General features: G+C 37.8%; 1 protein-coding gene across 5 annotated transcripts in view; it reads right to left on the bottom strand.

Annotated features, from left to right (window-relative positions):
- MSH3 (mutS homolog 3) overlaps nt 1-14166 on the bottom strand; it is a 182919-nt gene that overhangs the window by 149594 nt on the left and 19159 nt on the right. For all 5 annotated transcript variants that reach the window (XM_029217523.1, XM_029217525.1, XM_029217524.1 and 2 more), the window contains exons 6-8: nt 13979-14096; nt 12894-13039; nt 2080-2246 (exon numbers count right to left, since the gene is read on the bottom strand). In XM_029217523.1, the coding sequence (XP_029073356.1) occupies nt 2080-2246; nt 12894-13039; nt 13979-14096 (431 nt within the window). The remainder of the gene's footprint in view (nt 1-2079; nt 2247-12893; nt 13040-13978; nt 14097-14166) is intronic.

Raw genomic sequence — 14166 nt, 5'->3', positions numbered from 1 at the left:
TTTGTCTGTTGGGCATTATATCTTGTGTGAAAGATTTCTAAATGATGTGCTGTTTCAAAATCTTAATGTGGTCTTCATTTCTAGCTGTTGTTCAGTAGTACTGGTTTGAATCATAGTATTCTACTAAAAATAAATCATAAATTATGAAAATAAATGAAAGCTAAAAAAATAAGTGGAAATCAGAAAAATGAGAGTGTTGATTCAACTGATCAATTTTAATCTCAATTACATCTAATTTAATCAAATATACACTCAGGTATGAAGGAAAATTAACAAAATCAAAGATATAAAATATGGGAAATATAGTTTTAGAAGGCTATCTTTAAAATCTTTAGAGATTTTATTAACTTTTTTAGCCCTCCAAAGGCAGCATCCCTTATCAGTCTACTTGTCTGACTTTTAATTATCCAAGTTTGAACACTGTCAGAAAAGGATTAAGAACAAAATAAGGGGAATTCATGCAGAATTTTTTGTCTATCCAATTGGCAGAAATTATTTCAGTGATCACTTCCCATACTAGCAAGGGCTCAAACAACCTGCCTATACTATAGTGGTAGAAGTGTAAATTAATATTACCAATTCTAGCAAGCAATCAAGAGTTTTCTAAATGTTTATACTCTCTAACCAATTAATTCCACTTTTAGGAATTTAGCTTAAGGAAATAATCAGAAATGTACACAAATATTTCTATGCATGGATATTCATCATAGAAATATTTGTAATACTGAAAAAAATGAAAACAATCTAACAAAAGGAGAATAGATAAATTACTGTATGATCCACTTATATGACTGAATGTTATGTAGTCATCTTGTCTTCATAAATACTGACTGAAATATTGGCAGGTGCAATGATGTTCTCTAGAATTTGCTTCAGATAAATAATCCAGGGAGGGAGAGCGTAGAGTTATAGATGAAATGAGATTGGCTGGTTGAGAAATACTGAAGCTGGTTGATGGATTCATGGGGTTCACTAAACTATTCAGTATAATTTCGTATATGTTTGAAATTTTCCATAATAAAGTAAAAAAATACATGGGGAATTTAAAATAAAACAGAATACAAAACTGATTTTGTAACATGAATCAAAGTTTATAAACAAAAAATGATTATACACAGAAATAATACACCAAGATGTTTAACAGTAGTTATCTCTGAGTTATAGCTTGTTATTTTTATGGGTTTTTTTTTAACTCTCAACTTTTCCTAAATGAATATGGATTAGGGTTACAATCAGAAAAACATATTTTGAAAGCTACTTTGAAAGAATTTCAAGTCAGATGAAAAAGGAACATTTAACTCGAAGAACAAAGAAACATACAGAACTTCACTGAATCAATTAATTTGATTTTCCAACTGATTTTATTAAATATAAATCTTCATGGGCTCTCCGGCCTAGACTAAAGTCCAAATTCCTCAATATATAAAGTCCTCTTCACCGGAGCCCCAGCCCACCTTTTCAGTCTCTTCTCCCACCAAACTCCTTGGGTAACAGTACAGAATCTTCTCACCTAGGCACCTTCATGCCTGTCATGCAATACATCATGTTTTGGGAATCCAGTTAGGTCTCTACACATCTGCCTCTCCCGCTGGATTATAAACTCTGCCAGACACATATCAAAAGCACATCTTCTCCCTCCATACGCCATCGTGCCTAGCACACTGCCTCATAAATAAGAGGAGCGACCATAGATCTCGTAAATTTAACTAGTGGACTCAGCCACAAATTGAAACTTGCGGCACAAATAAGGCATTTCCAAAATTATATAAGCTTTCTAAGAAATGATTACCTGCAGAAACTGAAGATTAATTACCAAATAATATCATTTAATAATATCATAAGCCCTTTAATATCAAATAATTTCATTAAATATCATAACCCCCTTTAAAAAGAGCAACTTCTAAAAGCCTTCATTAAGGTGACATTAAGGGTCATTTTGGTTTTCTTTTTCGGAATTTCCACTACTACTGATGAAATATTTTTATAAAGAAAAATCATTTTTAACAACTTTATTATCAGTTTGGGAATCAGATCTAAGTTTCAGAATCAACATGACTTTCCAGCAATGTGCCAACTCACCTAACAGCTGTGGTCCTGTGGATGAGCATCTCTGTTTGCTCTGACAAGTCTGATGGAAGCAGAAGCTCCACTGGCTGCAGGCATAATATCCGAGTTTCTAGCTCTGAACGGGAAGCAGAGTCCTGGAAACTGTCGAACACAACCTCACCTGTGGCGGGCTGCACCCCCTAAAAACAAAAATATAATGGCACAGAAAATATATATTTTTTCCCCATTATAACTATGACACAGCATTAATAAACATGGAAATAGTAAAGACGACACTCACAAGTAAGTACCTGCATTTCTAAAATGTTTGAAAACCTGTCTGCTTTCCAAGACTCTTAAATAAGAAGTCAGACTCACCAATCTAAACTATGCTAGATGGGATTTTAGAGAGACACCCGGAGTCCAACTAAGTCCTGGATCTAACACACCGGACTGAGTGACTGTGACAAGTCATTAAACCCTCCTGGGCCTCAGGGTCATCCTCTGTAACTGGGGATAAACCAGCCTACTTCCCTCACAGAGTTATTGTAAGGGTCAAATCAGAAAACAAATGAACACCTTCTAAGCTATAAAGTACTGTACAAATAGTGGCTGCCAATACTGAGAGTAAGAAGTGATATGTTTCTAGAAACGTGGCCACCAGAGTAGGAGTAAGGTACTATTTCAATATATAAAATTAATAAATAAAAAATATAGGGGGGATGGGAATGTCTGTCCTGAAGGTGAGGTCTGGGTGGTTCACCACAGCATCCACTACACAGCTTTTCTTTCTGGCATGTTAATGTCTTTACTGGAGTCACATTCTTTTGGTTTTTTTAATTAAAAAGATTTTTTTTTGGCTGCATTGGGTCTCCATTGCGGCACGTGGGCTTTCTCTAGTTGCAAAAGCCTTCTTGGAATCTGACACGTTATCACTTTGGGACCGCTGGCCAGCTGCTCCTGACTTGGCCACATGAAGGCTCAGACTGTCCCAGTCTCTGAACTGAAGAGAACTAACACTATTAGCATATCTCTCACTACCAATGCAAGGTATTTCAATGAAGAGTAACGGGAGGACATCTACAAATCCCAGACTGGCATACGCAAGTTCTGAGGAATGGTGGAATAACCCAATGTATCTGGGTGACCTTTGGAGACAGCTGAGACAGAACTACAACAGGGCAGTGGCTGACACCCAACTCACAGCTCATCTTCTCCAGCCGTGTGGCTGATGGGTCAGGGTGCTCCAGCAGGCTGTCAGGCCTGAGCCTCTGACGTGGGAGAGCCGAATTCAGGACATTGGTCCACCAGAGACCTCCCAGCGCCATGTAAATCAATCTGTGAGAGCTCTCCCAGATATCTCCATCTCAACGCTAAGACACAGCTCCACTCAACAACCAGCAAGCTCCAATGCTGGGCACCCCATGCCAAACAACTAGCAAGACAGAAACACGACCCCACCCATTAGCAGAGAGGCTGCCTAAACTCATACTAAGTTCACAGACACCCCAAAACACACCACCAGATGTAGTCCTGCCCACCAGAACACAGGCACCAGTACCCTCCACCAGGAAGCCTACACAACCCACTCAACCAAACTTACCCAATGGGGGCAGACACCAAAAACAATGGGAACTACAAACCTGCAGACTAGGAAAAGGACACCCCAAACACAGTAAGTTAAACAAAAGGAGAAGACAGAGAAATACACAGCAGGTGAAGGAGCAAGGTAAAAACCCACCAGAGCAAAAAAATGAAGAGGAAATACAGAGTCTACCTGAAAAAGAATTCAGAGTAATGATAGAAAAGATAATCCAAACTCTTGGAAATGGATCAGGAATGAGGAATGAGGAAAACACAAGAAACGTTTAACAAGGACCTGGAAGAACTAAAGAGCAAACAAACAATGATGAACACCACAAAAAAGGAAATTTAAAATTCTCTAGAAGGAATCAATAGCAGAATAACTCAGGCAGAAGAACAGATAAGTGACCTGGAAGACAAAATAGTGGAAATAACTACCACAAAGCAGAATGAACAAAAAAGAATGAAAAGAACTGAGGACAGTCTCAGAGACCTCTGGGACAACATTAAATGCACCATAATTTGAATTATAGGGGTCCCACAAGAAGAAGAGAAAAAGAAAGGGACTAAGAAAATATTTGACGAGAATATAGTTGAAAATTTCCTTAATATGGGAAAGGAAATAGTCAATAAAGCCCAGGAAGCGCAGAGAGTCCCATACAGGAGAAATCCAAAGAGAAACACTCCAAGACACATATTAATCAAACTATCAAAAATTAAATACAAAGAAAATATATTAAAAGCAGCAAGGGAAAAGCAACAAATAACATACAAGGGAATCCCCATAAGGTTAACAGTTGATTTTTCATCAGAAACTCTGCAAGCCAGAAGGGAGTGGCAGGACACATTTAAACTGATGAAAAGGAAAAAGATTACTCTACCCAGCAGGGATCTCATTCAGGTTCAACAGAGAAATTAAAGCCTTTACAGACAAGCAAAAGCTAAGAGAATTCAGCACTACCAAATCCGCTTTACAACAAATGCTAAAGGAACTTCTCTAGGCAGGAAACACAAGAGAAGGAAAAGACCTACAATAACAAACCCAAAACAATTAAGAAAATGGTAATAGGAACATACATATCAATAATTACCTTAAATGTAAATGGACTAAATGCTCCAACCAAAATACACAGACAGGCTAAATGGATACAAAAACAAGACCTGTACATATGCTGTCTTCAAGAGACCCACTTCACACCTAGGGACATATACAGACTGAAAGTGAGGGGATGGAAAAAGATATTCCATGCAAATGGAAATCAAAAAAAAGCTGGAGTAGCAATTCTCATATCAGACATAATAGACTTTAAAATAAAGACTACTGGGTTTCCCTGGTGGCGCAGTGGTTGAGAATCTGCCTGCCAATGCAGGGGACATGGGTTCGAGCCGTGGTCTGGGAAGGTCCCACATGCCGCGGAGCAACTAGGCCCGTGAGCCACAACTACTGAGCCTGCGCATCTGGAGCTTGTGCTCCGCAACAAGAGAGGCCGCGACAGTGAGAGGCCCACACACCGCAATGAAGAGTGGCCCCCCGCTTGCCACAACTAGAGAAAGGCCTCGCACAATAACGAAGACCCAACACAACCAAAAATAATAAATGAATAAATAAATAAATAAAAATAAAGACTATTACAAGAGACAAAGAAGGACACTACAAAATGATCAAGGGATCAATCCAAGAAGGTATAACAATTGTAAATATTTATGCACCCAACATAGGAGCACCTCAATATATAAGGTGCTATATATGCTAACAGTCATAAAAGGGGAAATCAACAGTAACACAATCATAGTACGGGACTTTAACACCCTACTTTCACCAATGGACAGATCATCCAAAATGAAAATAAATAAGGAAACACAAGCTTTAAATGACACATTAAACAAGATGGATTTAAATGATATTTATAGCACATTCCATCCAAAAACAACAGAATACACTTTATTCTCAAGTGCTCATAGAACATTCTCCAGGATAGATCATATCTTGGGTCACAAATCAAGCCTTGATAAATTTAAGAAAATTGAAATTGTATCAATTATCTTTTCCAAACACAATGCTATAAAACTAGATATCAATTACAGGCAAAAGACTGTAAAAAATACAAACACATGGAGGCTAAACAATACACTACTAAATAACCAAGAGATCACTCAAGAAATCAAAGAGGAAATCAAAAAATACCTAGAAACAAATGACAATGAAAACATGACAACCCAAAACCTATGGGATGCAGCAAAAGCAGTTCTAAGAGGGAAGTTTATAGCAATACAATCCTACCTCAAGAAACAAGAAACATCTCGAATAAACAATCTAAACTTACACCTAAAGTAATTAGAGAAAGAAGAACAAAAAAAACCCCACAGTTAGCAGAAGGAGAGAAATCATAAATATCAGATCAGAAATAAATGAAAAAGAAATGAAGGAAACAATAGCAAAGAATAAAACTAAAAGCTGGTTCTTTGAGAAGATAAACAAAATTGATAAACCATTAGCCAGACTCATCAAGAAAAAAAGGGAGAAGACTCAAATCAACAGAATTAGAAATGAAAAAGAAGTAACAACTGACACTGCAGAAATACAAAGGATCATGAGAGATTACTACAAGCAACTCTATGCCAATAAAATGGCCAACCTGGAAGAAATGGACAAATTCTTAGAAAAGCACAACCTTCCGACACTGAACCAGGAAAAAATAGAAAATATAAACAGACCAATCACAAGCACTGAAATTGGAAACTGTGATTAAAAATCTCCCAACAAACAAAACCCCAGGACCAGATGGCTTCACAGGCGAATTCTAGCAAACATTTAGAGAAGAGTTAACACCTATCATTCTGAAACTCTTCCAAAATAAAGCAGAGGGAGGAACACTCCCAAACTCATTCTACGAGGCCACCATCACCTTGATACCAAAGGCAGACAAAGATGTCACAAAGAAAGAAAACTACAGGCCATCTATCACTGACGAAGATAGATGCAAAAATCCTCAACAAAATACTAGCAAACAGAATCCAACAGCACATTAAAAGGATCATACACCCTGATCAAGTGGAGTTTATCCCAGGAATACAAGGATTCTTCAATATACACAAATCAATCAATGTGATAAACCATATTATCATACTGAAGGAGAAAAACCATATGATCATCTCAACAGATTCAGAAAAAGCTTTCGACAAAATTCAACACCCACTTATGGTAAAAACCCTCCAAAAAGTAGGCATAGAGGGAACTTACCCCAACATAATAAAGGCCATATATGACAAACCCACAGCCAGCCTTGTTCTCAATGGTGAAAAACTGAAACCATTTCCTCTAAGATCAGGAACAAGACAAGCTTGCCCACTCTCACCACTATTATTCAACACAGTTTTGGAAGTTTTAGCCACAGCAATCAGAGACGAAAACCAAAAAAAGGAATCCAACTGGAAAAGAAGTAAAACTGTCACTGTTTTCAGATGACATGATACTATACACAGAGAATCCCAAAGATGCTACCAGAAAACTACTAGAGCTAATCAATTAATCTGGTAAAGTAGCAGGATACAAAATAATGCACAGAAATCTCTTGCATTCTTATACACTAATGATGACAAATCTGAAAGAGAAATTAAGGAAAGACTCCCATTTACCATTGCAACAACAAAAAAATAAAATACCTAGGAATAAACATATCTAAGGAGACAAAAAACCTGTATGCAGAAAACTATAAGACACTGATGAAAGAAATTAAAGATGATACAAACAGATGGAGATTTACTCTTGGATTGGAAGAATCAACATTGTGAAAATGACTATACTACCCAAAGCAATGTACAGATTTAGTGCAGTCCCTATCAAACTACCAATGGCATTTTTCACAGAACCAGAACAAAAATGACCCCGAACAGCCAAAGCAATCTTGAGTAAGAAAAATGGAGATGGAGAAATCAGGCTCCTTGACTTCAGACTATACTACAAAGCTACAGTAATCAAGACAGTATGGTACTGGCATAAAAACAGAAATATAGATCAATGGAACAAGATAGAAAGCCCAAAGATAAACCCACACACATATGGTCACCTTATTTTTGATAAAGCAGGCAAGAATATACGATGGAGAAAAGACAGCCTTTTCAATAAGTGGTGCTGGGAAAACTGGACAGCTACGTGTAAAGAATGAAATTAGAACACTCCCTAACACCATACATAAAAATAAACTCAAACTGGATTAAAGACCTAAATGTAAGGCCAGACACTATAAAACTCTTAGAGGAAAACATAAGCAGAACACTCTATGACATAAATCACAGCAAGATCCTTTTTGACCCACCCCCTAGAGAAATGGAAACAAAACCAAAAATAAACAAATGGGACCTAATGAAACTTAAAAGCTTTTGCACAGCAAAGGAAACCATAAACAAGACAAAAAGACAACCCTCAGAACGGGAGAAAATATTTGCAAATGAAGCAACTGACAAAGGATTAATCTCCAAAATATACAAGCAGCTTATGCAGCTCAATATCAAAAAAGCAAACAACCCAATCCAAAAATGGGCAGAAGACCTAAATAGACATTTCTCCAAAGATATACAGATTGCCAACATACACATGAAAGGATGCTCAACATCATTAATCATTAGAGAAATGCAAATCAAAACTACAATGAGGTATCACCTCACACTGGTCAGAAGGGCCATCATCAAAAAGTCTACAAACAATAAATGCTGGAGAGGGTGTGGAAAAATGGGAACCCTCTTGCACTGTTGGTGGGAATGTAAATTGACACAGCCACTAGGGAGAACAGTATGGAGGTTCCTTAAAAAGCTAAAAATAGAACTACCATATGACCCAGCAATACCACTACTGAGCATATACCCTGAGAAAACCATAATTCAAAAAGTCATGTACCACAATGTTCATTGTAGCACTATTTACAATAGCCAGGACATGGAAGCAACCTAAGTGTCCATCAATAGATGAATGGATAAAGAAGATGTGGCACATATATACAATGGAATATTACTCAGCCATAAAAAGAAACAAAATTGAGTTATTTGTAGTGAGGTGGATGGACCTAGAGTCTGTCATACAGAGTAAACTAAGTCAGAAAAAGAAAAATAAACACTGTATGCTAACACATATATATGGAATCCAAAAAAAAAAAAAAGATTCTGAAGAACCTAAGGGCAGGACTGGAATAATGACGTAGGCATGGAAAGTGTACTTGAGGACATGGGGAGAGGGAGGGGTGGGCTGGGACAAGGTGAGAGAGTGCCATGGACATATATACACTACCAAATGTAAAACAGATAGCTAGTGGAAAGCAGCCGCATAGCACAGGGAGATCAGCTCAGTGCTTTGTGACCACCTAGAGGGGTGCGATAGGGAGGGTGGGAGGGAGACGCAAGAGGGAGGGGATATGGGGATATATGTATACATATGGCTAATTCACTTTGTTATACAGCAGAAGCTAACGCACCAATGTAGAGCAATTATACTCCAATAAAAACGTTGAAGGAAAAAAAAGTATAATTTTTGCAAAAAAAAATCAAATATAACAAACTCTGATAAACACCTTGTACATAGTCTATCCAGGGAAACAACTATGATAACCAAAAGCCATCTCCATCACCCCAAGCCAATAATAGCCAAGATAACCTGGAAAAGATCATAGTTTGGAAAAGAAGAAAAAGATTTAGTAATTTACTCAAGGTCGAGGGGCAATAAAGTGGTGGAGGCAAGATTCACATAGTCTGACTCCACAAGCCACACTCGTACTCACTACTGACAATCATGAAAGGCATGGGGCCAGTTACAGACTGCATGAGCTAACAGGAGGAAAAACAACCAGTCCCTACACTCATGGACATCTGGTGGAAAGTCAACTGACAGAGCCTCTCCAGAAAACTGCCTGGCATTTTCTAAGAAAGCTGAAAACATCCACATCCTATAACTCAGCAATTCCTCCCCTACCTATATACTCTTAAGCAACTCAGGCACATGTATAAGGCATGTGCAAAAAGGTTGACAGTGTATCCTTTGTACAAGCAAAAACTGGAAAGAATCCACAAGAATGAAAAAACTGTAAAATGAAATACAATGTAGCAATGACAACAAAAAAACTACTAAGGTAACACATGTAATATCCGATAAATCCCATGTACACAATGGTAAACAAAGAAGCAAGACCCAAAAGGATACATACAATATATTTACATTTATATACTTTTTAAGGTCATAAAACTGTATCTAAAAGCAAGGGAATTATTATCTTAAAGTCTGGATTATGGTTACCTCCAGAGGGAAGGGGCCCTTCTGTGAGCAGTGCTGTATTTCCTAACCTGGGTGGTTGTCTCAATATTACACTGTAAATTTCTGTTTTATGCATTTTTTCCTTGATTATTTTATAACTTTTTAAAAAATCACTCATTTTTGGCTCACGGAAGTTCATTAATTCTAGTCCAGAGGCCTTCTCTAGTGGCCACATAGCTGGACTGTAAGTACATTAGCATACACATATAAGTTTATCTCCCAATCTACAACCAAATTTTTACAAAAGCTATTAACAGAAGTTCAAGTAATAAATTTATCAGACAGATAAATTCCCCTCTGCTTTTTTAAATCAGAGAAACGGTCTATATCATAAAACCTGCAACATGTACTACTCTGTGTGATATGTAACATTGACAAACCCACAGTCAGTCTGTATAAAGCTGTGCATTGCCCAGGTAGCGGGCCTGATGGCAGTGGCACTACAACACAAAAGCCTTTGATTTCAGACTAACTACCAGTATCCAAAGGATGACTCCTAGGTAATGACTGGGGAACATGTGACACTCACCACAACAGGGAAAAACCCAGCAAAAACAGGGTAAAGGAAGATGAGATCCATTTCAGCCACACTGAATTTCAGGGCCTTGTCCAATGAAGAGTTGGAAGCAAGAGCCTGGAGCTCACAAGAGAGGTGCAGCCTGGACCAGGCCTCTGGATGTCATCAGCCCAAAAGTGGTTGGTGAGGTAAAGAATGGGTCCCAAGAAAATGCCTGAGATGCAAACTATCATTTCTTTTTTTTTTTTTTTTTTTATGCATGCCAGTTCATACACTACGGTTAACTTTGGCAGTAGGCCAGAGCGTATTTCTAACTGCACAAAGTAGGAGTTGTATACTATCAGCTCTGCTCCTTAGATTGAGTTCCAGGTAAATATAAAATAGCACATTACATCTGATAAAGCTTAAAAGCAAGTAACCTTACTATTTTTAGGTAGGTTCAATTGCCTGCAGCTAGATAAAACGTGCTTCTCAAGGGTAAAAAAATCATTTAGAGCCATCCAACAGTAATGCAAACTCCCGGAGAGAAAGGCTTACTGATTAAGCAAATGTCAAGTTAGCACAAAGTTATGCAGTCAGAATGAGGTATTAAAAGGTACTTTGGAGACATGTGGGTTGTAAGAATTTTTGTTGATATTGTAGCTGGTTGCAGAAGTTTGTAAAAAACAAAGAGAATGAGTTATTATTAGGCAAAGGGTCCTACTTGTGCTTAACAGAACAAGGGAGTCTAATAGTTCCAAAGGGCCCTTAAACCTAAGATTTTTTTTTCCCAGACCGGGGCACGAACCTGTGTCCCCCGCATCGGCAGGTGGACTCTCAACCACTGTGCCACCAGGGAAGCCCTTAAACCTAAGATTTTAAGCAGAGTCCAAGTAAGTCTATAAATGGGCAAATCTGCTCACAAATTGCCAGAAGGCAAGATCAATAAAACTATGATTCACAAATTATATATTCACAAATATACTTACCTGGAAGACTGGTTATAAGTATTCCTAATCCTTATTAAAAAGAGTTTTGCTTTAATCTACTGCTTCTGAGGCTCTATTTACAATAGCCCAGAGATGGAAACAACCTAAATGTCCATCATCGGATGAATGGATAAAGAAGATGTGGCACATATATACAATGGAATATTACTCAGCCATAAAAAGAAACAAAATTGAGCTATTTGTAATGAAGTGGATGGACCTAGAGTCTGTCATACAGAGTGAAGTAAGTCAGAAAGAGAAAGACAAATACCGTATGCTAACACATATATATGGAATTTAAGAAAAAAAAATGTCAAAAAGAACCTAGGGGTAAGACAGGAATAAAGACACAGACCTACTAGAGAATGGACTTGAGGATATGGGGAAGGGGAAGGGTATGCTGGGACAAAGTGAGAGAGTGGCATGGACATATATACACTACCAAACGTAAAATAGATAGCTAGTGGGAAGCAGCCACATAGCACAGGGAGATCAGCTCGGTGCTTTGTGACCACCTAGAGGGGTGGGATAGGGAGGGTGGGAGGGAGGGAGACACAAGAGGGAGGAGATATGGGAACATATGTATATGTATAACTGATTCGCTTTGTTATAAAGCAGAAACTAACACACCATTGCAGAGCAATTATACTCCAATAAAGATGTAAAAAAAAAGAGAGAGAGTTTTGTACTAGCCAGCTATCATTTCCCTTTAACTCTTGAACTTTCCTCTAGACTAGATATGACAATCCCATAATCATTTGTGTTTAACTTCAAATCCCTAGAGGAAATTTGTAAAACCCTTTGTTATCCATGCATGTGTTGACTTTTATTCTGCTATCTGTACACTGTCCACATGCATGCCTGTCACTGGGTCTATCTTGAACCCTAAACTGCTAGAGCCCATGGACAGAAACTATCTGGATCCCTCCATAGCACAGAGTGCCAAGTAGCCACCTGAGAAAATTATAACTAGTAATTTAACATATAAAATTAGGAGGAAAATGCTTTTCTAGTATAATTACTTGAGGACACAACCTATCAGATAGCCTCATTATAAACCATACATGATTACTCATATTTAAAGATTCCTTGAACATCTATCATTCGTTCTTTTTTTTAAAAAAATTATTTATTTATTTATTTATTTTTGGCTGTGTTGGATCTTCGTTGCTGTGCACAGGCTTTCTCTAGGGGAGGCGAGCGGGGGCTACTCTTTGTTGCGGTGCGCGGGCTTTTCATTGCGGTGGCTTCTCTTGTTGCAGAGCACAGGCTCTAGGTGCACAGGTTCAGTAGTTGTGGTTCGCGGGCTCTAGAGCGCAGGCTCAACAGTTGTGGCTCACGGGCTTAGTTGCTCCGCACCATGTGGGATCTTCGCAGACCAGGGCTTGAACCTGTGTCCCCTGCACTGGCAGGCAGATTCTTAACCACTGCACTACCAGGGAAGTCCCTATCATTCATTCTTCACCTACAAAGTACTTACCACAAGTCCAATGAAAACGTTCCCCTTTTTTTTGTCTTTAACATTTTCCTTATTTTCACAGATACACAGAAGATAGCTGGTAGAAGTATCAGTCATTATCTCATCGACATTAACAGCATCATCCAGCTTGACTAAAGGATTTACATGTAATAATCATTAAAGAAAAACAAATGCTACATTCCCATTAGCTTTTCTCCCTTAAAATAACGGTTCATTTTCCTGGGCATTTTTGCTTTATGCAAAATGGAAATTAATGGAATAAAACAGCCTTCAGAATTTGGGTAGAAGCTAAGCAGGCCTCTAAATAAGCACATCTGTAATAAACCATAACAGCAATACCTTCACACAGTATCATTTAAGACCTTATCCCTACATTCTTTTATTCTGAGAGACCGGACTCCATTCCACAGTAAACAAAATGCTTCCTTATCTTATTTGGTTTTTAAATAATTGATAGAATGTTACGACTTTGCTGTTAAAATCATTTTGCTTCGAGTAACTCATTGAATTTTTCAATGACCATAAACTGGGGGGCAATCATTATATATACTGAGGGTTCTTGCAAGTGAGAAAGCTTACAAACCATTTTCAAAAGTAATAAAATTCTTATGATGCTAACAATTAATGAAGATGACCTACTATTATGTTTTATAAGCAGTTAACTGTGTGTTAACTTGGTAGCTTTCTTTTCACATTTTGAAGTAAATAAGTTATTTTTTAGGTCTCATCTTAGGAAGATCTACAGGAGCTTGTAAGCCCTAAGCATCTAACCACTGCCCACAAAGGCCTAGGAAAGATGCAATTTCACATCAGTTGCTAACTTGCTATCATCTTTTATCAGGCTCTCTTTTTTCTTGCTCTTAAAATACAATGAACTCTCCTTTTACTGTGGCATTTGAAAAATGCTTCTTTCCAGCCAATATCAACTCTTCTCTCTTCAGTACCTTACTAATCACAGGTCAAGGTAACCATACTGCCTCATCTCATCAAAAAGGTACCCAATCAAAGAACAGTTTTAAAAAATGCTATTTAAAACAAAGCCCTTGTAACATTTAAGAAAAACAATTCCTATTTGAAAAGGATATCTTCTCCAATAAGTGTAGATTTTGTATAAAGAGCAGTCAATTTCCGGGAAAAGAGTGAACTTTTGTTGTCCCCAATGGCTTTTAACGCAGCTGTTTCAGTTTGTTTCACAACTCCCACCTTCAACAAAAGTAAGAAATACTGCATATCAAATACGATGGAAAATTTGTTAACAAAACATTAATTCTAG

Source organism: Monodon monoceros, unplaced genomic scaffold (assembly GCF_005190385.1).
Source record: "Monodon monoceros isolate NGI ecotype Baffin Bay Population unplaced genomic scaffold, NGI_Narwhal_1 Super_Scaffold_12, whole genome shotgun sequence".
In the NCBI taxonomy this organism is placed as follows: Eukaryota; Metazoa; Chordata; class Mammalia; order Artiodactyla; family Monodontidae; genus Monodon; species Monodon monoceros.
The sequence above is the reverse complement of the archived record's forward strand: the minus strand, read 5'-3'. Positions and strand labels throughout refer to the sequence as shown.